We start from the raw sequence: 27,980 nt of genomic DNA on the forward strand, positions 1-27,980 counted from the left end.
AGCAGGCACAAGTGAAAGGATGCTTTAATAAAGCAGACATGTAAAGGTTGCTTGATAAAGGAGTAATTATGGCCCTACAGACAGTAGGAGACCAGCACTGAGCTTTGGTTTGGATTGCTCTTCCCACTCTTTTCCACTATACAGCACCCATGTATTGGTTTGCTTTATATAGCAATGTTGAGCTCAGCTTGTAATAAGGCTGCTATTGAGAGAAACTTACCAAGAACTGCTTGTGAGATTCCTGTGCCAGCTTCTGCTTCTATGGCATCTCCTGAAGCCAATTGCCAAGCCTGGTGGTTTCTTCAGGATTAAACTACAGCTATAGCTCCCTGCCTAGTGTCTGCCTGCTGAGAGGACTTGATTGAAGCTACTGGTTTCTGCATCTCGGTCTGCTTTGGGCTGCCTGTAGGCTCTGTGCATCCAGGATCTCAGGAAATCATTCAGCACACCTGTCTACAGGGACATGTCTGAGTCAGAGGGGTCTGGTAAAGCACTCAGGTGCCATATATTCATGCTATGCCTTAGGAAGTATAAGTCTCCCCCATCCCAGGCACCACCACAAGGCCAGAGTCCCTGCTCTGCAATAATAGAGGACTCAGTGTGCCCTGTTGTATTCTCTAGAGGTCTCAAGTCCAAACACACATCAGTCTCAGCAAATGGAGACTCTCATAAGAACTGACCCAGGCACAATTAACCTTTGTCCCACCAGGAGCCAAACCCTGCTCCTTTGAATCTCATTTCCCTTTGGAAAGGTTATTCAAAAGAAGGTGATGTGAGCAGCCTCTTGTCGTGGCAAAAAGACACGGATCACCTATAAAGGCCCTCAAAAGAGACAGTCCTACTGTTATAGGCCTAACAACATGGGTTCTTGCTTTCCACACATTGAGTCTGCCAAGCACAGACTGAGGAGATTCTCTGAAATGTATGGCATTACTCTTTACTTTTGAAGTTGTTACAAGGTCCTTTGGGACATTGGCCTTTAGGATACTAATTTGGAGAGTGAGGTAGAAGTTCTGTGAAGTAGTGACCATCTGGCTTCACACCCAGACTGCGTCTGAAATTTGAAAGTGAACCAAGACATGTAAGTTTCCCATAAGCAGCTCTGGAGTCATGTGACTACACAAGAGTACTCTGAGAGACTGTGAATCTGAGAAAGACATGCCAGCGAACCCTTCTGCTTACATCACTTTCCCTCCTGTCCTTTCTCATTTCTCTTTCTGTGGGTAGCTATGGACTATGCACACTGAGACAGGATGGTTTTGACTTTAAGACCAGTCTGGGCTATATGGTGAGACAAAGAAGAAGGAATCAAACAAATATGAATGTTGGGAAAGCCTTACCTAGGAGAGAAGAGTAAGAATTTCCAACTTTGTTTTTTCGATCTCATTTTCCATGAAGTGCTGGAGCAGGGAGTACACGTAGGAATCTCTGGGTTGGGACCGGCATCAGGAGAAGTGCTTATGGAGGATGCAAGAGACCTTCCTACATGCACCATGTTGGTCTGATATAGCCATTGCTATGATTTCCAGCCATGTTCTGAATCATGCCCACGCTGATACTCACAGGCCTCAGACTAGCTTGCTATAAATTGTGTGAGCACACAACAGAAGGTCATGTCCTGGGAGTTGACCACAATATATAGTCAGAAAGAGTTTGGATAAGTGCCCTATGCTTGTAGACTCAGAGATCCACCTGTCTCTGCTTTGCAAGTGCTGTGATTAAAGACATGAGGCACAACCACTTGGTTTCAATAGATAAGTTCTTAACTATCTCTCTCGTCTAAGAATCTTCCTGTGTACAGATCTGATCCAATTTACCTACACCATCCAATCTGAAGATAAGGAAGTGGGTGGAGACTCAACATTTAATCAGAGACCTACTTTTGTGGGGAGGGTGTGGCTACAAAGGGAGGATACAGCTGAGAGGTATATAAAGAGTCAGAGCAGGCAGAGAAACCCTCAGTCTCTTGAAGCCTGGAGTTACAACCTTCCCCTGCCTGAATATGGTGATCTGTTCCCAGTGTCCAGATGAAGTAAGTCCCTCAGCTCCATGAGGATACCTCATCTCATGCAACCTAGTCTAGCCTTGTCCTCACTTGAAATTTTGTTCATATAATTTTCTACTTGGTGGTTCTTTTTTAAGATAAGTCTAAGTAAATTTGCCTTGCTGGTAACCTAGACATTCTGTAATTTTTGGCTAATATCCACTTACCAATTAGTACACACCATGCATGTCATTCTGGGTTTTTGGTCAATCATTCAGAATGATATTTTCTAGTTCCAGCCATTTGCCTAAAAATTCTTGATGTCCTCATTTTTTATTAGCTGGATTTTATTCCATTATGGAAATGAATGACATTTTCTGTATCCATTCTTCAGTTGAGTGCTATCTGGGTTGTTTCCAGCTTCTGGCTATTACATATAAGGCTGCTATGAACATAGAGGAGCAAGTGTCCTTGTGATATGGTGGGGCATCTACTGGGTATTTGACCAGGAGTAGTATAGCTGCCTATTCAGGTAGAAATGTTTCCAATTTTTTTTGCCAAACAACCAGATTGGTTTCCAGAGTGCTTGCACCAGTTTGCAATCCCATAGAAATGGAGGAGTGTTCTCTTTCTCCACATCCTCACAAGCAAGTGCAGTCATTGTAGGTTTTGATTTCAGTGATTCTGATTATTGTAAGGTGGAATCTTAAGGTCATATTGATTTGCATTTTCTGAAGACTAAGGACTTTGAACATTTCTTTAAGTGCCTCTTGGTCTTTAGAGCTTTTTCGACCTTTGAATTAGGGGAAGGATTGAAGAAACTGAAGGTGAGGGCAACCCTATGGTGATCCCACTAGTCTAAACTAACCTGAAAGCATGGAAGCTCCCAGAGCTTGAGCCACCCAACCTGGCAGCATACACAGTCTGGTCCAAAGTCCCCAGTACATATATATAGCTGAGGACTACATGATATAGCTTCAGTGGGAAAGACTTGAGGCCCTAGAGAAGAGAGATACCTGAAGGTTTAGGGGTGGGTGAAGCACCCTCTTGGAGGAAACACTGAAAAAAATTAGATGAGGGTCTGGGGGAGGGAATCAATGGCTGGAATGTAAATTAATTTAAAAAATATCACCAAGCCATAAACTCACAGAAATTCTCCTACCCCAGCCACCTGAGGCCTGTTTAACCAGAATATCCAAGTGTGTTCTCAATTACATCTAATTATTAACTGGGTTATTGTGGTTTCTGTAGAATTTTTTTGTTTTATTAGTTTTGTTTTTGTTTTTGTTTTTGTTTTTGTTTTTGTTTTTTTTGAGACAGTCACACTAAGAATGTCAGGGTGATCTTCCATTCTCGGCACTCTAGTCTGGAATGTCAGATATGAGTTACTCAAGTGCCTTGAGTGCTGATCTTTCTGTCAGTTTAAGCCTGGCATTCTTTGGTGTGCTTTCAATCCCAACAACAGGGAGGCAGAGGGAGGCTGTGAGTGTCAAAATAGCTGGATATTACATATGTTTTTTAAAAAGGCAGAACAAGGGGCTGCAGAGAAGGCTCAGTGGTTAAGAACACTGAGTGCTCTTCCAGGGGTACTATGTTCAATTCCCAATAAGTAAATGGTGGCTCACAACCATCTATAATGGGATCTGATGCCCTCTTCCTCTTTGGGTGTGTCTGAAGACAGAGACATTGTACTCATATATATTAAATAAATAAATAGTTATATAACTAAATAAATAATGTAAAACAAGCAAACAAACACAAAATACCAAAACACAAATGGTATTTGCATTTGCTCACTGATAAATAGCCTCTTATTATAATCGAACCCAGGATGTCCTCAAACTTGCAGGAAGAAATGTATATATGCACATACATGTGTGTATATATATAAATATATAAATATATATACATATATGTATACATAAATATATATGTATATATATGTATATATGTGTGTGTGTTTGTGTGTGTGTTTAATATTCATTATATCACAATCACAGTCTTGCTCTCTCCTCTCTACTGATACCTACTCTTGACTGCAACAGAAATGCAGAGGCTCGATAGTAGCTAAGTTTCATGGCAGCCAAATATATATAGAAAGTTTAAAAACAGCTATAAGACCATGTCTCAAAGAAGAAAAAAATTCCAAACAAAATCAACAACACCAAAAAAAAGATATTTCTATCTGCTGATTGATACATGGACTGCTCTTTTCAAGGAAATCAGTATGTCTTCAAAGTTTCAGAAAGAATCCAGGTTTTTGTTATTATTAAATATTCAAACAGGAAAATCTAAATATTACTTAATATCTGCTCCATTTTTGTTACTTTTTTTTATCTTCCTTTAGTTTCTGCAGGTCTCAGGATAGCTGGTCTGGTGCTGTATAAGTAACCAATTATGACATGGAGCTAGTGAGCCTCCTGCCTTCAGCCTGTGAATTATAATCTCCACCTCTTAGTCTCTTTATTTTATAAAGGGTCACCAACCATGTCAATGGCTACTGAAGGATAAGTGACTTTAGTGTTTCTTTCCCACTCTGTTATCTCTGTAGTTTGCAGACCTCAAGCTTGGAACTTTACCAACACCTTCTCCAAAAGACATGTAAGGGTCACAATCAAAGGTTGATTTGAATAACTAATGATGGGTATTTCAAAGATGAGGTGACTTATTCCATGCACTGTAGCTGGATAGATAAAGATTGTAGACAATTTGGAAGCTGATTTTCTTTGCTTTCTTTGAGAGCCTGGAAAGCTAAGCACAATCATCATCCAACAAGTGGCTGAAGCTTCAGAGTTCCTCATGATCCCTTCCCTGTGGGATGAATTCACCCCATCTGTGGCTGCAATTGGATGTGGACTTTGGGAACTAGGATACTTTGGAGAAAAATCATAGCATCAGAGAGAATTATGGGTCTAAAACCAGCACAGGCCAGACCAAGCAGTGCTTGATTAGTCATGCTGTGGTGGCCCAGGCTGAGCAGAGATGGAAAACATGTAATGTCAACACTTGGGAGGTACAGTCAGGTATTTCTCTGTGGGTCCAGGCCACTGAGATCTATAAAGCTAGTTTTAGGATAGCCAAGGATATAGGTAGTTCTGTAAAGATATTATCTCAAAGAACACATGAAAAAAAATTGGTTATTCAAAGTGACAAACTGGGTTCTCTGCCCTCATCTTTAGTAATCTAGCTCTCACATTTCCTTGTGTGTACAGAAGGGCTTCCTAAGTTTCTTGTCATTCATGGTATATTTTTCCTGGCTTCCCTAGGATGATTCTTCAGAAGAAGACACAACAGAAGTCTACTCTCCACTCACCCTTGAGAAGCTGGCAATGCAGAGCCTACTGAGGGAGGAGGCCTTGGCCATTTCTGCTCTCAAGGACCTGCCCCATCTTCTGTTCCCAGTGATGTTTGAGGAGGCCTTCATTAATGGGCATACAAAGGTCTTGACAGCCATGATACCTGTGTGGCCTTACCCATACCTTTCTGTAGGAATAATGATAAAAAACCGCAACTTGGAGACTTTGAAGGCTATGCTTGAGGGACTAGATATACTGATTACACAAAAGGTTCGCTCCAGGTAGGCAAGATTGGCTGGGGTTGGAGGATGGGTCTCTGACTGCTGAGGAGAAACTAGGGACACAGATTATTTGGCCAACTTTGGATCAGAAGCTTCTGATCATTAATTCTTTCTTCAACCCACAGTCTGGACTGTTACCTTCTGAACGTAGAGGCTGAGAAGGTGGAAAGGTTTGGGATTAGTCTCAACTCTCTGGGCAAATAATAAATAATGTAGAAGATAGAAAAGAATAGACACACCCAAGAGGAGTGGGTCTTTTCCTGCATCCCTCAAAGGTACAAGAGAAATGACATTAAGATTAAGGAGCTTGGAATGAAGGGAAGTAAGACAGGGCTAAAGATGCCTGTCTTGCAAAGAATGCTATTCATTCACTGAGCATGAGTCTCAGGGTTTGATTCTAGACACAGGAAAATAAAGTTTTGAAAGAAACAGCTTAAATGTAATATGTAGAGTAGAATCAGACTATTAAATGTGTCTTCTTTTACCTTCTGAGTATTATACTCATTTCTCCCACAGTAGGTGCAACCTCAGAGAAATCAATTGGAAGAATCAATACCACAATATTATTGGCATATGGGCTGGATCCCAGGAACTCTTACCAGGATTCATGACACAAAAGCAACCAGTGCACAATAGTCCTGGATGTGGGGTGAAGAAAGAACTGAAGGTGACAACACATTTTGAAATCATGGACGGAAGACTTGTTGAATCTGACAGATACTTGTTTCAGTGGGCCCAGCAGAGAAAAAATTCCATTCATCTGTGCAATAGAAATCTAGAGATTCGGGGTTTATCCAAAGCTAAAGTCACAGAAATCTTCAAGTTTTTACATGCAGACTGTGTACAAGATCTAATACTATGTCATCTTTCTATAGAAGATTTTGATTTTCTTAATCCCTACCTGAGACAGATGAACAATCTTCTCAATCTCACAGTATGTCACATCACAGATACCCTAAGGATGGGTGATTCTGAAATGTCTCTACTTCCCCCATTCCACTGTCTCCAGAAACTTTCTGTAATTGAATGCCCTTATATATATGGCAACCTAAAAGGATTCCTCAGGTAAGGAAGGGTCCAGGAGTAGACCAGAAAAAAACTAATCTCTTTTCTTTTCCTTGGTTTTGGTATGGTTTTGTTTTGTTTTTTGCAAGTTATAGAAGATTTTATCATCTGGCAAACATAAAACTATCACTGTTAGAGACCTAGCATATTGAGGCAATGAGCCCTGTGCCAAGATCTGTATGACCAGGCACAAGCAACCTCTTATTGCTTATGTGTAAATAGTTTTAAGTTTAGAAAAAGATTGAGTGGATGAGAAATATGGGACAATGGGTTTCAAGGTGAAGGCAGGATCATGGAACTTGGAGAAACAAAACCTCGAAGAACTCTTAAAAACAGTACTAGGAAGTTGTTGAATTTTGTTTTGGGTAGCTAGTCCTTCTTACATAGACCACGTTACCCAGATATGTCTATTTTTTTGGTTTTCTGTCAGGCCCTGGGTCATGACTATAATGATATCTTAAAAAAACTCAGACTAGAATGTTGGGAGGTATGTGAGCAGAAAATATAAGGCCATGTCCTGAGGGTTGTTCTCAATATATATTCAGAATGAGTTTGGGAGAAATGTCATCTGCTTAGCTGCCAATCCTATCAACCCTCTTCAACACCATTTGACAGAAAGCAATAATGTTTTCTCTCCTCAGGTGCCTGAAGAAACCTTTGGAGTCACTCAGAATCACTTACTGTAACCTCTCACAGTCAGACTTGGATTGCCTGCCCTATTGCCTAAATATTTTTGAGCTCAAATCTTTAAAACTTGATAGTATTAATTTACGTGATTTACTCCTTGAGCCTCTTGGGTTTTTCCTTGAGAGAGTTGGACATGCCCTGGAAAACCTGAAATTAGAGTCATGTAGTATGCAGGACTCTCAGTTGAATACCCTGCTGCCTGCCCTAAGCCAATGTTCCCAGCTCAGAGTTGTCAATTTCAAAGATAATGACTTTTCTCTGCTTTTCCTGAAAAAACTTTTATACCACACAGCCCAGCTGAGCCAGCTGGAAAGGGAGGCATACCCTGCCCCTCTAGAGTGCTATGACAGGAATGTAATACTTAAACACAGATTAGAAAACTTGTATCCCGAGCTCCTGGATATACTCACGTCCAAAAGAATGCGCAAGAAGGTCACCTTTGAAACAACCCAATGCTCTAATTGTGGTGGGTACTATATTTATGATCTGGAGACCAAAAGATGCCATTATGAAATATAACTACTGTAAGGTTGATAGTGGAAGACAGAAATGGAAGCTGAGTATTGGAGATTGATGAAACCCTAAGTGAATGTCCACTGCTGATTGGAGCATGGAAATGTTTATCAATTATAGGCCTGAAACACACTGGAAAGGCAAGATCTTTCTCTGAGCTGGTAAATGAATGTAGCATCTACAGAAAATATCAAGCACTCTTAACTTTTCTATGATTATTGTAGGTTGTGTGTATTATAATAGAGGTAACCTTCCATGAGGACATTGCCTCCCCTTTTGATTTATGCAATAAATATTTTGATATTTAATAAATATTTTGGGTTGATGGTATGTCTCTATTAGAGCACAGAACATAATCATCCTTAGCATTTCTGCACCTGTATCTGGTTTCTTCATTCCTCATCTCCATAATTAGAACAATCTCAGATTTGTGCAGTTCCTTGCATCCCAGGAACAGTCTCATAAATGGGACCCAAACACCGAGCTTCATAAAGTGCTCAATGCTTTGGAAAGAAATTAGTATGTAGTACACTCAGATCACAACAACTGAGTTCGTTATAGAGAACAATGGGATGAGGGGAGAGGCATATTCAGCAAGCATGAGGACTGAGGACCAAGGCAGGCACATTTTAGGAAGTATGTCCTTGTATGTACTTTGCTGAAAAAAGATTTGCAACAAATGAACCCTCAGAGACCTGATATCAAAATGAGAAGAACATGATGTTACCTTAATCTTTAATCTAGTTCTTCATAGTTTTTTTGTTTGGTTGGTTGGTTGGTTGGTTTTTTTTTTTTTTTTGTTTTTTGTTTTTTGGGTGTTTTTTTGTTTTTTCAAGACAGGGTTTCTCTATGTACTACTGGATGTCCTGGAACTCACTCTGTAGACCAGGCTGGCCTCGAACTCAGAAATCTGCCTGTCTCTGCCTCCCAAGTGCTGGGATTAAAGGCATGCACCACCACCTCTGGGCTCTTCATAGTTTTAAAACAGTTTTTATGTTGACTAAGAAAAGCTTCACTTCTTAGGCAGACAAATATGTCCTAACACCATTACCTGATTCCCGGTCTTTGTGGGGGACTCCAGCCTTCATGTGTAGTGCAGCTTCTTTCAGATAGTGAGGTGACTCATGGTAGGCTGAGGAGAAGAGGATGTTCTCTATGGAACTTCCCACAGTCTCCTTATACTCTTCAGTTCATTTCATTAACATCCAGGCTGGCCACTGTCTCTGGACCTAATGCCCTGTGGCTCTGCCTCACTGGCTTGTTATGGGTGTAATTTTCTACTATAGAGCCCCCTGGAAAGATGAGATTAAATATATTCACCTCCATGACAGCTATTTTCTTAAAAAAAAAAAAAAAGTGCTAGGTTGCTCTTCATGAGATTCTATGAATAGCCTAATACAATTTAAAACCATGAGTTTTTTGGATGGATGCCCATACAGAATGAAAGATGTTTCATGCTGGAGTCAGAAATGAATCATGTTGGTATCCTCAGAGTCTGCCTAAGATACCCTAAGACCAAGTTCTCAACACAGAGAAGACCTATGTGCCCCAGAGGGACAAAGGTTAAGGGGAAAAACAGGGATTAAAAAATAGAAAGGGATGGGAACAGGGGAGAGGGTAATGGACTGTTTGTCCCTGAGGGACAGGGCAGGAGCAAAGAACTGCCTCAGGATAAAGAAGAGACAGAATGGCTAGCCTATAGGAGGAAGGCTTGTTATAATGGTAAAAGGTAAACTCCATGTGAGAATGAGGCATTTAATTTTAATTGGGCTTCATAATTATGTAAGGCAAATGACTGGAGAGCTGGGCCTGGTTGGGATCCTCAAGAAGAGGAAGCTGCCATAAAAAGAAATGAACTTTGGGGGATACATTTCAAAATATAAACTAATGGTTTTCAGCCAGGCACAGTGTCAAGGAAAAAGGAAAAGAGTTGCCACGGCCATGTTTGCTACTGTCAGGCTGGCTACAAGTTCCATAACTGAGGCAGGAGGATTGGTGAGAGTTGAAGTTTCAGAGCAGAGACTGGAGGAAAGTGCATCCAGAGACTGCCCCACTGGGGGATCCACCCCATATAAAGTCACCAAATCCAGACACTGATGTGGATGCCAAGAAATCCATGCTGACAAGAGCCTGATATAGTTGTCTCCTGAGAGGCTCTGCCAGAGCCTGACAAATACAGAAGTAGATACTAGCAACCATTTGACTGAGCATGAGGTCCCCAGAGGAGGAGTTAGAGACAGTATTAAAGGAGATGAGAGGGTTTGCAACCCCATAGGAAGAACAACAATAAAAACAAAAAAAGCCACCCAGAGCTCCTGGAACTAAATTACCAAGGATTACACATGAAGGTACCCAAGGCTCCAGCCACATATGTAGCAAAAGATGCCCTTGTTGGACATCAGTGGGAGGAGAGGCCCTTGGCCCTGTGAAGGCTCAATATCCCAGTGCAGCAGAATGTGAGGGCAGGGGGGCAGGAATGCATGGGTGGATGGGGGAATGTTACGCTTACTGGAGCCCGATGTTGGACGCCAAACTGTTGCGGCCCGTACTGCCCGTTCTGGTCCGAGGGTCAGGGTCTAGCGAGAGAGAGAGTGGGCATAAAGGGGAAGAGACGCGAAGAATGGAGACAAGACAGAGATTCTGATCAAGTCTCGGTTATTGAAGGGAATTCGGAGCTATTTATAGGCTTTTGCCACGTGCCTTGTAGGCGCGTGGATACCACGTGCCTTGCAGGTGTTGATATGACGTAAGCCTTACAGGCGTCTATAGCGTGGACAGCACGTGCACCGCAATGCCTTGCAGGCATGGATAGCACGTGTGCCTTACAGGCATGTATGGCGTAGATAGCACGTGGACAGCACGTGAACTGCAATACCTTGCAGGCGTGGCCACCACATGCACCTTGCAGCTGGAGGCAGTAAGCAGCAACACAAAATATGTGGGATATCAGAGTGTGCTTCAGCTGTTGTAGGCTATTGAAAACCAAATCTTTCGTCAGGGTATATGGTTCCAGATGGCTGCAAAGTTGATCTAGCCGCTTTCTGCTAAAGTCGGCTCCCAACAGGTCCCCCTTTTTAAATTTCTTTTCAAAAGGGAAGGCTGGGAAAACTTACGGAAACCGTTCCTGTCCTAGGTTGGAACAAAGGACCCCAGCCTCCCTTTCCCGTTCTTGGATACTCAACAGCCATTGGTTGAGCTCCTGTCTTAGGATGGTGAGGCCTCCCTTCTTTTAGGGGCAAGGGTCTCGGTATGCTCTCTTACCAGTCACTGACTATCCCGCTTAGCGCATAAGTTAGGGGTTAATCCTCATCAGTCTTGATGACAGAGGTTTCAGAGTCCCCTACTTCCAGCCTGTAATAGTGGACCTGTATGGGTTTCATTTGTATAGTATCTCGTACAAAAGCCATCAGTTTGTTGAACCTTATTAACCCAAGAGACAAGAGACTTAGCAATGCCTGAACAGTCAGTATAAAAGCAACACTCTTTTTTAAGGGTAACACATAACTCCCTCTATCAGAGGAGTAAAAAGTGTAAGCCTCTTCTATTCTGTTTATAAATGTCTTATATCAGAATCTAAATCTATATAAATACAAAACTGATCATAGCTTTGATCTAAAGAAAACTAAGGAAATCCCTGTTCCTGCTCTAGTCAATCTCAAACCCAAAAAACAACTATAGTAACTGTGGTAGTGGGTTTTCTCCTAATCTAAATTCCCACTAAATCTAAAACAATCTAGTTCCCCACTAAATCATAAGTCAGGGAATCAAGAGTCCAATAGAGCCACCCTGGAGATACGGGTGGTGATGTCTTCTTCAGCACTGATAACTTCCCAAATCAGGTTTACTCGTTGATCTGTTCCAATTTGAAGGCAATTGTGAAGCATCTTTATGTTTCCTGTGAAGAAAAAATACGCTTCTCAGGGGGTTTCTCCTCCCTGGATTTGTTATTGTTGTCTATTTGTTTAATCAGTCTCTCTGGCAGCCAACGTGCAGCATCTGCAGTTTGGGAATATATGCAAACAGAACCTCTTCCCCAGATAAGCACTGGGTCTGGCCCATTCCAGGTTCCAGTTAATGGATCTTTCCAGAGGACTGTTGCAAATTTTTTTTTTGTATCAGGATGCCAGAATCTATCTGCAGCAGATTTTCCTTCAGAATCCAAATTTAAAAAATTTAAAATGAAGAGTGCATGATGAAGGATATTTCTGGGGGATCCCTTGGTAGGGTACCATTCTCCCTTTTTAATTTTTTCAAATTGACATTTAATGGTTTGATATGCCCTTTCTACTTTACCTTGGCCCTGTGGATTATATGGAATACCCGTTTTATGTAGTATTCCCAATCTTTCACAAAATTGGTGGAAACTGGAGCTTGTATAACCTGGGCCATTGTCAGTTTTTATCTGTTTAGGCACACCCATTACAGCGATTGTAGCAAGCATATGAGCAATCACATGCTTGCTTGCTTCTCCAGTTTGTAATGTTGCATAGCTGAAACCACTGTATGTGTCTACACATACATGTATATATTTTTGCTTGCCAAATTCATTATAATGAGTAACATCCATTTGCCAGATACTGTTTGGTATCAGTCCCTTTGGATTTACACCCAAATGAGGAACTGGTAAAAGTTTAACACATGATTGACATTGTTTGACAATTTGTCTAGCTTGTTCTCTGGTAATTTTAAACATAACTCTTAAGGTTTTAGAATTAAGGTGATGTAACTCATGAGCCTTTATGGCCTGATCCAAATTAGATTTTTGATCTGATAAAGTCACTGCAGCTATTCGAGTAGCTAGGTCTGCCTTGGTATTTCCTTCAGAGAGAGGACCTGGTAGCCCAGTGTGGGCTCTCAGGTGTCCTATAAAGAATTTACACTTTCTCTTCAAAATTAATTGTTGGCACTGTAAAAACAAATCAGCTGCTTCTGAGGAATGCTTTATTTGTGCAGCAGTTTCTAGCAGAGGGATAGACTGAGCTATGTATGAGCTATCTGTATAAATGTTAATGGGTTGATTTGGAAATGCTTGAAACACAGCAATAACAGCATGTAATTCAACCAATTGAGCTGACACAGATGATGTAGCAAAGGAGATTACTTGATCTTTAAAGGCATAAGCAGCTGTTCCTGATGAGGAACCATCAGTGAAAACTAGCAATGCTTCCTTGATAGGTTCATGTGCAGTACGAGATGGAAAAACAAATTCATGATGATTACAAAACTGAACCAATTTATCTGGTGGATAATGATTATCTATCTGACCAGCAAATGAGGCACATGCAATAGGCCAGACTTCAGAATTCTGCATAAGCCAATCAACCTGATGCCTTGTATAAGGTTGTACTATGACATCAGGATCTTTTCCAAAATATTTTTGACTGTTATCTCTGCCTAACATAATCATATCTGCTACAGCTGCATAGTATGGATTAAGAACCTTCTTGAGGGATGAGGGAAGATGAACCCATAATATGGGTGCAGTTTGCCAAAAAACTGCAGTAGGAGTCAGTTTAGTGTTAAAAATAAGAAAATATAAAGGCTTAGAATAATTAATATGAGTTACAAATTGGGATGAAATAGCATTTTCTACCTTCTGTAAGGCTTTTCTACCCTCCTCTGTTAGAGCCCTGTCAGACTTAGGGTCAGGATCTCCCTTGAGAATATCAAACAGAGGCTTCAATTCTCCTGTTGTAAGTTTCAAATATGGTCGTAGCCAATTAATGTCTCCCAGTAGTTTTTGAAAATCATTAAGTGTCTTAAGGGAATCAGTCCTCAGTGTGGCTTTACTATTAATAATACTTGGACCATTAATCTGAAATCCTAAATGAGTATATGGATCTTGTAATTGCACCTTTTCTGGTGCTATTTGTAACCCTGCAGTCTGTAAAGCTGTTCTAAGATCATCAAAGCACTGGAGTACCTGTTTTCCATCTTTTCCAGCTATCAAAATATCATCCATGAAATGAATCATGTAAATTTGCTTCCACATAGTTCTAACACCCTCTATGGCAGAAGCCACAAACTTTTGGCACAAGGTAGGACTGTTAGACATACCCTGAGGCAATACCTTCCATTGATGTCTTTTCATAGGTTCTCTAAAGTTTATAGAGGGAATACTGAAAGCAAAACGTTTTTTATCATTAGGATGTAAGGGGATAGTAAAAAAACCAGTCTTTTAAATCTATAACTATTTTATAATAACCTAAAGGTATGGCCACCGGTGTGGGCAGCCCAGGTTGTAAGGCTCCCATTTTAATCATGGTTGCATTAACAGCCCTCAAGTCTTGCAACAATCTCCACTTTCCTGATTTTTTCTTAATGACAAATATTGGGGTGTTCCAGGGAGAGTTACTCTCTTCCAAATGCCCTGCCTGTAATTGCTCCTGCACTAGCAACTGGGCAGCTTGTAATTTTTCGGTGGTTAGGGACCACTGATCCACCCAGACGGGCGAGTCCCCTTTCCAGGTGATGGGATCCGCACAACGTCCTAGGGGTGCAGCTGAATCAGTAGCCCCCATCAAAAATACCCCAAGCCTCTTCTTTCATTATTACCATAAACTTCAGTAGGATGAATAATTTCATCTTCACCTTTTCCTAATCCTTTGTCTGGGGAAAGCTCAGAGTTTACCATTTGAGCCATGATTACTTCATTAGGGCTGCACATAATCAATCCCAACTTGGATAACAGATCTCTGCCCCAGAGATTAATGGGAAGGCCTGAGATGACATAGGGTTGTATATTTCCTGTATTTCCTTCTTTATCTTTCCACGTTAGCACCTTAGAGCTTTGTAGTGGATTTTGACTTTGGCCAATACCCCTTAAATTGGTTAAGGTTGGGGTCAGAGGCCAGGTAGCAGGCCAATCACTTTGTTTTAGGATAGTCACATCAGCTCCTGTGTCAACCAAGCCTTGGAATGCCTTTCCATCTAGCCAGATTGTCATCATAGGTTTTTGTTTAACTATAGGCTGTACCCAGTATGCATCAGAGGAACCAAAACCTTGATCCCCTCTTTTAGGATTCTTATATTTGTGATTAGTAGGGTACAATGGAAGTAACAATAGTTGAGCTATCCTCTTTCCTGTAGGAATGGTGACTATGTTCTGAATTGCCTGCGCCATTACCTTAATCTCACCCTGATAATCATTATCTATAACTCCAGGAAAAATTTGTAATCCCTGCATAGTAGTACTGCTTCTTCCCACTATCAGGCCAAACACATTTGGATAGAGTGGTCCAAACACTCCAGTGGGTACAGCCTGAGGTCCCATTTCTGGGGTTAATACTGTGTGGGTGGCAGAACTGAGGTCCAGTCCTGGACTTCCTGGTGTTGCTTGACTAAGTTCAGAAAGGGATTGGTATTTGCTGGTAGGACACTGACTGCTCCATAAGCCTGTTTTGGCTTGTGTTGGTTTGGGGCCTGGAGCTGGCCCCTGTTCCCGTTTCCCTGATCATAGAAAAGGGTGTTACCTTGTGTGTCTCTTTTAGACATACAATGACTAGCCCAATGCCTTCCACGTTTGCAACGTGGGCAGAGCCCAGGCTGTTTTCTGGGCTGTCTCTGGCTTAACTCATTTTCTACTTTGCAATCTCTTGCAAAGTGTCCAGGCTTACCATATTTAAAACATGACTTTCTGTCTTTATTTGCCAAAAAATCTCTTACAGATTTTCCTTGCATAGCAGCTGCCATAGCTAAGCCCTGTTGATAAGAGGGACCTATGTCAGAACAGAGTCTGATATATCCCGTAAGGTCTGTCTTTTTCCTATAAGGTCTAATGGCCGCTTGGCAGGCAGGATTAGCATTTTCATATGCAAGTTGTTTCACATAATCTACACCTACCTCTGCATTGCCAAAAATCCTCCCTGCTGTTGTCATTAATCGATGAACAAAGTCAGAAAATTGTTCATCAGGTCCTTGCCTGACTGCTGTTAAAGATGCACCAGGGTCTCCCTTTACCGGGAGTTTACGCCAAGCCTTCATGGCTGCATTTTGAATTTGAGCATATAAACCTGGGTCATATTGCATCTGGCTATCACTAGAAGCAAATTGCCCTTCTCCTACTAAGGCATCAAAGGACCAACCATTGCCTGCCTGAATGTTTCTCCTAGCTGTCTCTTTACAATTCTCATGATACTCTGATTTCCAGATAAGATAGTCTCCACCACTAAGAACTGCCCTCACTAACATATTCCAATCACTAGGAGTTAGCCACTCCTCTGCAACAGATTCTAAAATTGCAAGAGTAAAGGGAGCAGTGGCACCATATTGAGATACTGCATTTTTTAATTCTTTAATAATTTGAAAATTAAACCCTGTGTGATGTCTCCAAGCAACCCCTTGAGCGTCTCTGGTCTCTGACACAGGGAAAGCCTTAGTGTCTCCCTCCTCTGGCTGATCTATAGCTGAACTAAAGCTAGAGGATAGGGACTGCCTTTGGACACCAGGTTGAGGAACATGAAAATCCGGGGGATTTTCGCAGTTAGTCTCTTGAGACCTCTTCCCTGTCCTTAATTTCTGTAACTGGTTACTTAAGCCCTGATACTCTTTTTCTAACTCTATCAGTTGTTTAAGGGTAGTAATTTTGTCCTGTAACTCCTTTTTAGGATCTACAACCATTGTCTCCATTGGGGGAGCACTTGGAGGTGGAGGCACATAGAAAGAGGGCATTTCAGCGTCATAAAATTTAACTTCCTCTTCCTCTTGGTCAGCACAATCTGGCTCTGACAAATTGTCATCAACCTTTGGTTGAATTTTGGATTCTAACTTACGCTTCTTTTTATTTTGAACAAAAAAGACAGCATTCAAGAACAAAAGCAGAAAATTAACACATGCGAGCAGCAAACAAAACCAAAACAGAGAGTTGAATTCAAGCTGACAAATTTCTTGTCCCATTTTCATTACCTTTCTTGAAACAAACCAAAACAGAGAGTTGGATTCAGGTTGACTAATTTCTTGTCCCATTTTTCTTACCTTTCTCAATGCGGCAGATTCCTGCGGCAACCAACAGATCCTTCTTCCGTAAAGTCCCTCACTGGGTCTCTTGTTCCCGCTGCCTCTCGTTGATCGCCAAACTGTTGCGCTTACTGGAGCCCGATGTTGGACGCCAAACTGTTGCGGCCCGTACTGCCCGTTCTGGTCCGAGGGTCAGGGTCTAGCGAGAGAGAGAGTGGGCATAAAGGGGAAGAGACGAGAAGAATGGAGACAAGACAGAGATTCTGATCAAGTCTCGGTTATTGAAGGGAATTCGGAGCTATTTATAGGCTTTTGCCACGTGCCTTGTAGGCGCGTGGATACCACGTGCCTTGCAGGTGTTGATATGACGTAAGCCTTACAGGCGTCTATAGCGTGGACAGCACGTGCACCGCAATGCCTTGCAGGCTTGGATAGCACGTGCGCCTTATAAGCATGTATGGTGTAGATAGCACGTGGACAGCACGTGAACTGCATGCCTTGCAGGCGTGGCCACCACGTGCACCTTGCAGCTGGGGGCAGTAAGCAGCAACACAAAATATGTGGGATATCAGAGTGTGCTTTAGCTGTTGTAGGCTATTGAAAACCAAATCTTTCGTCAGGGTATATGGTTCCAGATGGCTGCAAAGTTGATCTAGCCGCTTTCTGCTAAAGTTGGCTCCCAACAGGGGAACACCTTCATAGAAGGCAGAGAAGGGGGGATAAGATAGGGAATTTCAGAGGGTAAAACCAAAAAGTGGATAACATTTGAAATATAAATAAACTATACAAATAAAAACAATCTTTGAGCAAAACAGGCAGATGCAGGCAGATATCTGATCTCTGGGCCAGCCTGTGTCGGGAGCCAAACCCAGGAAATTACCTGCTGTTTTAGAAAGTCTAGTCAGTACAAGGTTAAGAAAGGACATTCACAGGTCTCAGGTCCCAGGAACCTAAAGAACGTCTGGCATTTCCTTGGAGCAGATTATGACAGTGGGATGGTCTAGGGTGATAAGATTATGACAGTGGGATGGTCTAGGGTGATAAGATTATGACAGTGGGAAGGTCTTAGACAGTAAGGATCCCATAGTAAGATAGCCCTAAACAATGACCCTCGCCCAAACTTCCCGGTTTGCTGTGTCTTTATAACCTGCCCCCAAAATTAAAGTTTCAGAGCTTGATCAGAACCCAGACTTGCTCTCATTCTTTGTGTCTCTTGTCCTTTAATTCGTTCGCCCCCTTCCCTAAGGTCTCGTCGAATCCCCGTGGGCCGGGGCAAGCCTGGTGTACAGAGTGAGTTCCTGGACAGCCAGGGATACACAGAGAAACCCATAATCACAGAGACAGTGATTATTATATAAGCACACACACATATTTGTATATACATATATATATATGTGTGTGTGTGTGTGTGTGTATACACACCAAGAGACACACACAGACATATATACATATATATATATTTGTATATATGCATGTATACATACATATATATGCAGGTTTCTTTCTGCCAGTTTGAGAACTTCGTGAGCACCTTGAAAATAAGACACTGTGTATCAGGGAGGAGATGCAAATGCCATTTGTTTTTGGTATTTTGTGTTTGTTTGCCTGTTTTGCCTCATTCATTCATTCATGTATTGTATGTGAGTACATTGTTCCTGTCTTCAGACACACCCAAAGAAGGCATCAGATCCCATTATAGATGGATGTGAGCTATGAAGTATTTAGTGGGAATTGAACGCAGGACCTGTGGAAGAGCACTCAGTGTTCTTAACCACTGAGCTTTTTTTCCAGCCCCTTGTTTTGCCTTTTTAAAGACACATATAATACCTGACTGTTTTGACAATCATTTAGGCTTCAAACTTAGAGATCAGCCTCACTCTGCATGCTTGTTGCTGGGATTAAAGGCACACCAAAGAATGCCAGACTTAATGTGACATAAAGATCAGTATTCAAGGCACTTGTGCAACTCACAGCTGTCATTCCAGCATGGATTGCCTTGAATTCAAGGTCACCCTGAAACTCTTAGTGAGACTACCTCAAAAACCAAAACCAAACCAAAACAAAAATACCCCACGGAAACCACAATGACCCAATTAATACTTAGATATAATAGAGAACTCACTTGTATATTCTGGTTAAGCAGCGTTCAGGTGGCCAAGATAGGAGAATCTCTGTGAGTTTGAGGCCAGACAAACTATTTTATTTTAGTTTTATTTTATTTACATTCCAGCTCTTGCCCCCTTCACACAGTTTTTCATCTAATTCTTTCTCCCCCTTTGCCTCCAAGAGGGTGCTTCCCTTTCCCACACTCAGGTATCTAAATTTATTAAAGGATTTGATGCATCTTTTGCACCTGAAAACAGACCAGACAGTCCTCTGCTATATATGTGCTGGGGGCTTTGGACCAGCCTGTGTATGCTGCCTGGTTGGGTGGCTAAGTCTCTGGGAGTTCCCAGGTGTCTAATTTAGATAAGACTGCTGGTCTTCCTAGGGGGTTGCCCTCTCCTTCAGTTTGTACAATCCTTCCACTAATTCAATCATAGAAGAATCTCAAATGACTCAGAAGCATTAAAGAAATGTTCAAAGTCCTTAGTCATCACGGAAATTATAATGAAAATGTGTTGCGGCCTTTACTCTACCTCAACGGTTTTGCCTCAACACTTTTGGGGCTAAGTGCTCTGGTCAAGAGAGAGAGTGGGGCTCTTGGGGCAAGAGACAAGAAGAATGGAGACAAGACAGGGTGTGATCAAGTCTCTTCTATTTTCTCAAGTCTCTCTTATTGAAGGGAATTCTGAGGTATTTATATACACAACCAGGAGAACACAGGTGAAAACATTTTACCACGTGCACCATACAGCTGAGGTCACTAAACAGCAAAACAAGCTATGTGGGATAAACAGTATATTTATCAGAGTGTACTTCAGCTGTTATAGGCTTTTGACAACCAAGTCTTTCATCAGGGTATATGGTTCCAGATGGCTGCAAAGTTGATCTAGCCACTTTCTACTAAAGTCGGCTCCCAACAAAAATGACCTTGAAATTCTATTTTACAAGAATCAGAATGTCTAACATTAAAAAACTCAAATAACTGCATATTCTGGCATGGATGAGTAGAAAGAGGAACACTTCTCCATTGGGGTGGGATTATAAACTCATGCAACCACTCTGGAAATCAGTCTGGTGGTTGCTTGGGAAATTGGAAACACTTCTATCTGAAAACCCAGCTATACCACTCTTTGGCATATACCCAGAAGAATCCCCACCATACCACAAGGACATGTGCTTTACCATGTTCCTAGCATCCTTATTTGTTATACCCAGAAAATGGAAACAGCCCATATAGCCCTCAACCAAAGAGTGGATACAGAAAATGTAGTTCACTTACACAATGGAATACTATTTAGCTATTTAAAAAGAGGTCATCACAAATTTTGCAGGCAAATGGATGGAACTAGAAAATATCATCCTGAGTAAGGAGGTATCCAAGACCCAAAATGGCATGCATGGTATCTACTAACTGATAAGTGGATATTAGCCAAAAAGTACAGAATATGTAAGATACAGTGATTTTATGTAGAGGAAACTCATCTCAAAAAAGAATAACCAGCAGGTAATACATTATATAAACAAAGATTCAAGTGAGGACAAGGCTAGCTCTGGTTGCTTGAGTTGAGAAATCCCTATGGAGCTGAGGACTTACTTGATCTGGATACTGATGACAGAGCACCATATTCAGGCTAGGGAAGGCTGAAACTCCAGGCTACAAGAGAGAGTTTCTCTGCCTGCTATTACTCTTTATGTACATTTCAGCTCAACCCTCCATTTGGAGCCACACCCTCCCTACCAAAAAGGGCTCCAATTCAGTAATTGGTTCTACTCACTTGCTTACTTTTCAATTTGGATGGTCTAGGTAAATTGGATCAGATACCTGTACATAGGAAGATTCTTATGCCAGACAGATAGTCAAGAACTGATTTACTGAAGACAAATTGTTGTGCCTCATGGCTTTAATCACAGCACTTGCAGAGGCATGTGGATCTCTGAGTTCAAGACCACTCTTGTCTACAAGCATATGATCCTTCTTGCAAACTCATTCTGCTTACATATTGAAATCAACCCCCAGGACATGGCCTTCTGTTTTCTGACCACACAATTCATAGCATGCTAGTCTGAGGCCTGAGGATCAGCATGAGCATAATTCAGAACATGGCTAGAAATCATAGCAATGGCTGTATCAGACCAACATGGTGCATGTAGGAAGGTCTCTTGCATCCTCCATAAGCACTTATCCTTATCCCAGTCCCCACCCAGAGATTCCTGCGTGTACTCTGTGCTCCAGCACTTCATGGAAAATGAGATTGAAAGAACCAAGTTGGTAATTCTTACTCTGCTCTCCTGTGTAGGCTTTCCCAACATTCATTTGATTTTGATTCTTTCTTCTTTGATTTCTAACACTGTGTCTCGCCACAGAGCACAGAATGGTCCTAAAGTTTCAATCATCCTGTCTCAGTGTGCAAAGTCCACAGCTACAAACAGAAAGAGACATGAGAAAGGAGAGGATGGAAAGCAATGTAAGCTGAAGGCTTCCATGGCATGTGTAACTCAGATCCACAGTCTTGCATGGCACTCTTTTGTAGTCACATGACTCCAGAGCTGCTTAGGGGAAACTCACATGGCTTAGTTCACATTTAAATTTCAGACACAGTCTGGATGTGCAGCCAGGTGGTCAATAATTAACAGATCTTCTACCTCCTTCTCCAAATTAGTATAATAAAGCACAGAGTCCCAGAGAATGTTGGAATAACTTCAAAAGTAAAGAGTAATGCCTTACATTTCAGCGATTCTCCTCAGTCCATCCTTGGCCAACACAACCTGTGGAAAGCAGAACCTGTGTTGTTGGACTATGGCAGTAGTAGTGTTTCTTTTTAGGGCCTTAGTATTTGATCAGTACCTTCTTGCAGTGACAAGTGTCTGGTCACATTGCTTTCTCCTGTACAACCTTTCCAAAGTGGAATGGGATTCAAAGGAACAGGGTTTTTTTTCTGGTATGATAAAGGTTAATTGCTGTGTTGGTTCTTGTGAGAGCCTGCATATGCTGAGACTGATGAATGTTTGGAATTGAAACCTCTAGAGAGTACAACAGGGTTCAAAGAGTTCTCTACTATTGCAGAGCAGGGACTCTGGCCTTCTGGTGGTTCCTGGAATTGGTGCAACTTACAGTTCCCAAGACATAGCATGAATATATGGCACCTGAGTGCTTTCCCAATCCCCTTCTGACTATGGCATGTCCCTGTGAACAAGTATGCTGAATGATGTCCTGTGCTCATGAATACCCAGTGCCTGAATGCAGCCCAAGCCAGTCCAAGACACAGGAACCAGCAGCTTCAGTCCAGGCCTTTTGCAAACATATGACAGACAGGAATCTTCAGATGTACTTTGATACTGAAGGAACCACCAGGCTTGCCAATTAGCCTTAGAAGAGGCTACAGAAGCAGCAAGCTGACACAGGAATTTCAGGAGCATTTCTTTGTTGGGAGCCGACTTTTAGCAGAAAGCGGCTAGATCATCTTTGCAGCCATCTGGAACCATATACCCTGATAAGAGACTTGGTTTTCAACAGCCTACAACAGCTGAGCACACTCTGACAAACATCTTGTTTATCCCACATAGCTTGTTTTGCTGTTTAGTGACCCCAGCTGCAAGGCGCACGTGGTATCCACACCTGCAAGACATGAGGTATACATGCTATCCACGCCATACAGGCCTGTAAGGTGCAAGTGCTATCCAAGCTATATATGCCTGTAAGGCTTATGTCATATCCACACCTACAAGGCACATGGCAGAAGCCTATAAATACTCCGTACTTCCCTTTACTAGGAGAGACAATAAGAGAGAAGAGACACAATAAAGGAGACTTAAGACTTGACCACACACCCTGTCTAGTCTCCGTTCTTTGCGTTGCTTGCCCCTCCATCCTCTCTCTCTCTCTCTCTCTCTCTCTCTCTCTCTCTCTCTCTCTCTCTCTCTTTCTCTCTCTCTCTTGCTAGACCCTGACCCATGGACCAGAGCAGCAGCTTGGGCCAGGACACAGTGGCTGTCAAGCATGGAGCAGAACAGGCCTCAACATTTTTGGCCCCCAAGCTTGGAGCAGAGAGGGCCACAACATTTTGGCCCACAAAGGCGGGCAGTACAGGCCTCAACATTTTTGGCTCCCAAGCATGGGGTGGAGAGGGTCGCAACATTTTTGGCCACCCAAAATGAGGCTCCAGCTTGGGCCACAACATTTCTTAACAAGTTTTTCTCAATGAGGATATTTTCACAATGGGTGCTGTTATTCAAAAACAATGAGGAAAAAAAAAAACCAGTCCTCCATGCTGGTCTCCCGCTGTCTGTGTCCTCTATTAAGCATCCCTTCACATGGCTGCTATAACAAAACCTACTTTCACATGTGTGTGCTTCCAGAAAACATTCTTTCTAGTGTCTGCTTTAGCAAGACATTTTTTTCACCTGTGCGCTCCAGCAAAGCATCATTTGACAGAAGTAACTTTCCAAAGAAACTCCAAGTTTCAACTTGGGAGGTAGAGGCAGGGAGACCTCTGAGTTGGAGGCCAGCTTTTCCTACAGAGCAAGTTCTAGGACAGCCAGTACTACAAAAATAAACTGACAAAAGAGAGACAGACAGAAGACCGAAACCCAAAAAAGCCACAATGAAAAATACTTTTTAACTGAAAAGTGCTTGTGAATATTTAATCACAAGATTGGTTGAATCCTCTGTGCACACACAAAAAACATACTGCTTAGAAGTCATCTTCAAGCCAAGCAGTGGTGTCACATGCCTTTAATACCAGCACTTGGGAGGCAGAGGCAGGCAGATTCCTGAGATCAAGACAAGCCTGGTGTACAGAGTGAGTTAGAGGACAGCCAGGGATACACAGAGAAACCCTGTCTTGAAAAACCAAAAAAAAAAAAAAAAAAAAAAGATGGAGATCTTTCCATCTTCTGAGATCTTCTTCAATTTCTTTCTTCAGAGACTTGAAGTTCTTCTCATACAGATCTTTTACTTGCTTGGTTAGATTCACTCCAAGATATTTTATTTTATTTGTGGCTCTTGTGAAGGGTGTCATTTCCCTAATTTCTTTCTCAGCCTGTTTATCCTTTGAATAGAGGAAGGCTACTGATTTGTTTGAGTTGATTTTATATCCAGCCACATTGCTAAAGTTGTTTATCAGGTTTAGGAATTCTCTGGTGGAAGTTTTGGGGTCACTTAAGTATACTATAATATCATCTGCAAATAGTGAAATTTTGACTTCTTCCTTTCCTACCTGTATCCCTTTGACTTCCTTTTGTTGTCTAATTGCTCTAGCTAGGACTTCCAGTACTATATTGAATAGGTAAGATGAGAGTGGGCAGCCTTGTCTAGTCCCTGATCTTAGTGGGATTGCTTCATGTTTCTCTCCATTTAGTTTGATGTTGGCTACTGGCTTGCTGTATATTGATTTTACTATGTTTAGGTATGGGCCTTGAATTCCTGATCTTTCCAAGACTTTTAACATGAAGGGATGTTGAATTTTGTCAAATGCTTTCTCAGCGTCTAGTGAGATGACCATGTGGTTTTTTTCTTTAAGTTTATTTATGTAGTGGATTACATTGATGGATTTCCGAATATTGAACCATCCCTGCATTCCTGGGATAAAGCCTACTTGATCTTGATGGATAATTGTTTTGATGTGTTGTTGGATTCGGTTTTCGAGAATTTTATTGAGTATTTTTGCATCAACATTCGTAAGTGAGATTGGTCTGTAGTTCTCTTTCTTTGTTGGGTCTTTCTGTGGTTTAGGTATGAGTGTAATGGTAGCTTCATAGAACGAATTGGGTAGTGTTCCTTCAGTTTCTATTCGATGGAATAGCTTGAAGAGGATTGGTATTAGGTCTTCCTTGAAGGTCTGAAAGAATTCTGTGCTGAAACCATCTGGCCCCGGACATTTTTTGGTGGGAAGGTTTTTAATGATTGTTTCTATTTCTTTAGGAGTTATGTGACTGTTTAAATGGTTTATCTGCTCCTCCTTTAATTTTGGTACCTGGTATCTATCTAGAAAATTGTCCATTTCATCCAGATTTTCCATTTTGTTGAGTATAGGCCTTTGTAGTAGGATCTGATGATATTTTTAATTTCCTCTGTTTCTGTTGTTATGTCTCCCTTTTCAGTCCTGATTTTATTAATTTGAATACTGTCTCTGTGCCCTTTGGTTAGTCTGGCTAAGGGTTTGTCTATCTTGTTGATTTTTCTCAAAGAACCAGCTCCTGGTTTTGTTGATATTTTGTATAGTTCTTTTTGTTTCAGCTTGGTTGATTTCAGCCCTGAGTTCGATTATTTCCTGCTGTCTACTCCTCTTGGGTATATTAGCTTCTTTTTGTTCTAACGCTTTCAGATTTGCTGTCAAGTTGTTAATGTATGCTCTTTCCAATTTCTTTTTGTGAGCACTTAGAGCTATGATTTTTCCTCTTAGTACTGCTTTCAGTGAGTCCCACAAGTTTTGATATGATGTGTCCTCATTTTCATTTAAATCTAAGAAGTCTTTAATTTCTTTCTTTATTTCTTCCTTGACCAAGTTATCACTGAGTAGAGCATTGTTCAGTTTCCAAGTGTATGTGGGTTTTCTGTTGTTTTTGTCCATGTCAAAGACAAGTCTTAGTCCATGGTGGTCTGATAAGGTACTAGGGATTATTTCAATCTTTTTGTATCTGTTGAGGCCTGTTTTGTGACCAATTATATGGTCTATTTTGGAGAAGGTACCATGAGGTGCTGAGAAGAAGGTATATTCTTTGGTTTTAGGATGAAATGTTCTATAGATGTCAGTTAAGTTCAATTGGTTCATAATTTCTGTTAGTTCCATTGTGTCTCAGTTTAGTTTCTGTTTCCGTGATCTGTCCATAGCTGAGAGTGGGGTGTTGAAATCTCCCACTATTATTGTGTAGGGTTCAATGTATGCTTTAAGCTTTAGTAAAGTTTCTTTTATGTACATGGGTGCCCTTGCATTTGGGGCATAGACGTTCAGAATTGCGAGTTCCTCTTGGTACATTTTTCCTTTGATGAATATGAAGTGTCCTTCTTTATCTTTTTTGATTACTTCTGGTTGAAAGCTGATTTTATTTGATATTAGAATTGTTACTCCAGCTTGTTTCTTGGGACCATTTGCTTGGAAGATTGTTTTCCAACCTTTTACTCTGAGGTAGTGCCTGTCTTTTTCAGAAATGTGAGTTTCCTGAATGCAGCAAAATGTTGGGTCCTGCTTAAGTATCCAGTCTGATAGTCTATGTCTTTTTATTGGAGAATTGAGTCCATTGATATTAAGAGATATTAAGGAAAAATGAGTGTTGTTTCCTGTTATTTTTGTTATTGGCAGTGGAGATATGTTTGTGTAGCTACCTTCTTTTAAGGCTTTTGGAAGATTACTTTCTTGCTTTTTCAAGGTTGTAGTTTCCCTCCTTGTGTTGGAGTTTTCCACCAATTATTCTTTGAAGTGCTGGATTTGTGTTGAGACACTGTGTGAATTTGGATTTGTCATGGAATATTTTGGTTTCTCCATCAATAATGATTGAGAGTTTTGCTGGGTATAGTAGTCTGGGCTGGCATTTGTGTTCTCTTAGGGTCTGTATGATGTCAGTCCAGGATCTTCTGGCTTTTATGGTCTCTGGTGAGAAGTCTGGTGTAATTCTTTTTTTTTTTTCTTTTTTTTATTAGATATTTTATTTACACTTCAGATGGCATCCCCTTTCCCCATTCCCTGCCCCCACCCCCCTTAGGAAACCCCTATCCTATGCCCCCTTTTCCTTTTTGCATTTATACATTTTTTAAAAATAATGTTAATCATAGGCTTTATAAGTTTGGAATTGTTCAATCAGAGGTGTAACCCACTGACCAACCTAGACATAACAACTATCTTTGACTGGTGGAGATACATGAATATCTGCCTCCCTGTCTCCCCCTCTTTCTCTCTTTCTTCACCAGCTTCTCCTCTCTTTCTTCTTCTCCTCTTCTTACTCCTTTTCTTCCTCTCAGTACTCCTCCTACCTTAGCTCCTCCTACACATCACCCTTCCTGTTAAAATGAAACTTTTCTCTCAAAATACAATTAGAACATAATTATGCCAATTTGTACCAGTGAAGTACAGGATAGTCCTAATACCCAGTCCATCCTTTTGTTGACTAACCAGCTCCTCTGTCATCTATTCTAACTAAAACATGTAGTTCTGAACCTGGCTTTAGGATGAATGTCAGCTGACGACTATCCACTCAACTCTTTTCTCTTAAGGTCAATAGCTATATGTTTTCAACCCCATCAGAAATCCAGAATGACTGAGTTAACTATAATTGTGGGAAGCACAAATCATAGTTTCTAAAACTTAGCCAATTTATAGAGACCTCTGGACACCTGGACACTCGCTCTACTTCAAAACATTGGAGCATCTGTTCTGCCTTCTGGCCCAGGATCATCTGACAGACCTTAGTGCTGCAGAATTATTAAGGGCTGATTACTCTGTCTAGGCAGATATAATCAGTCGACTATTCTGCAAGTGTGTCCTTTTCTGGACAGTAATTTGTCTGTAGAAGGAAAGTGGCAATTCTTGCCTAGTGGCTGTCTCACCACAACGGGAGTAACTCCAAGGATGCTCAATTTCTTCTTAGAATTCAATATAGGAAGCTGTCCGGAGCAGAAAGGTCTCTTAGTGATATAAGAGTGAGATGAATATTATTACTCCCATAGGCATTGTACCAGTATAACACATTTAGGAATACAAAGCTTAGACCCAGTCCTTCTTTAACTTTTTTAACTGATTTGAGATGGTCAGCCTGTGAGTTAAGGGACTATAGCAAATTCATGGCTTGGAGTTTATTATAAGGATGTTCTCTATGTTTTATTTAGAAATAGCTGAGTGGAGTTAACAGGCAACAGTCCAGATTACCTTACATGGATAGCTGGTTTTCAAAACACCAGAAATCCTTAGAATTGACATGACAAACATTTCAGTATTAATGTTCATTTTCATTAGAGACCTGTCTGGTGTAATTCTTATAGGTCTGCCTTTATATGTTACTTTGCCTTTTTCCCTTACTGCTTTTAGTATTTTTTCTTTGTTTTGTACATTTGATGTTTTGACTATTATATGGCAGGAAGTATTTCTTTTCTGGTCTAAACTA

General features: G+C 41.3%; 1 protein-coding gene across 1 annotated transcript; it reads left to right on the plus strand.

Moving 5' to 3' along the window:
- The first annotated feature begins 1,969 nt into the window (after nt 1-1,969).
- On the plus strand, nt 1,970-7,875 carry LOC117708145 (oogenesin-3-like). The gene is made up of 4 exons (XM_034501545.2): nt 1,970-2,032; nt 5,251-5,561; nt 6,078-6,626; nt 7,268-7,875. Exons 1-4 carry the CDS (start codon nt 2,003-2,005, stop codon nt 7,830-7,832), a joined length of 1,455 nt encoding a protein of 484 aa, XP_034357436.1. The 5' UTR covers nt 1,970-2,002; the 3' UTR covers nt 7,833-7,875.
- The last annotated feature ends 20,105 nt before the right edge of the window (nt 7,876-27,980 follow it).

Source organism: Arvicanthis niloticus, chromosome 5, assembly GCF_011762505.2.
Source record: "Arvicanthis niloticus isolate mArvNil1 chromosome 5, mArvNil1.pat.X, whole genome shotgun sequence".
NCBI classification, from domain to species: Eukaryota; Metazoa; Chordata; class Mammalia; order Rodentia; family Muridae; genus Arvicanthis; species Arvicanthis niloticus.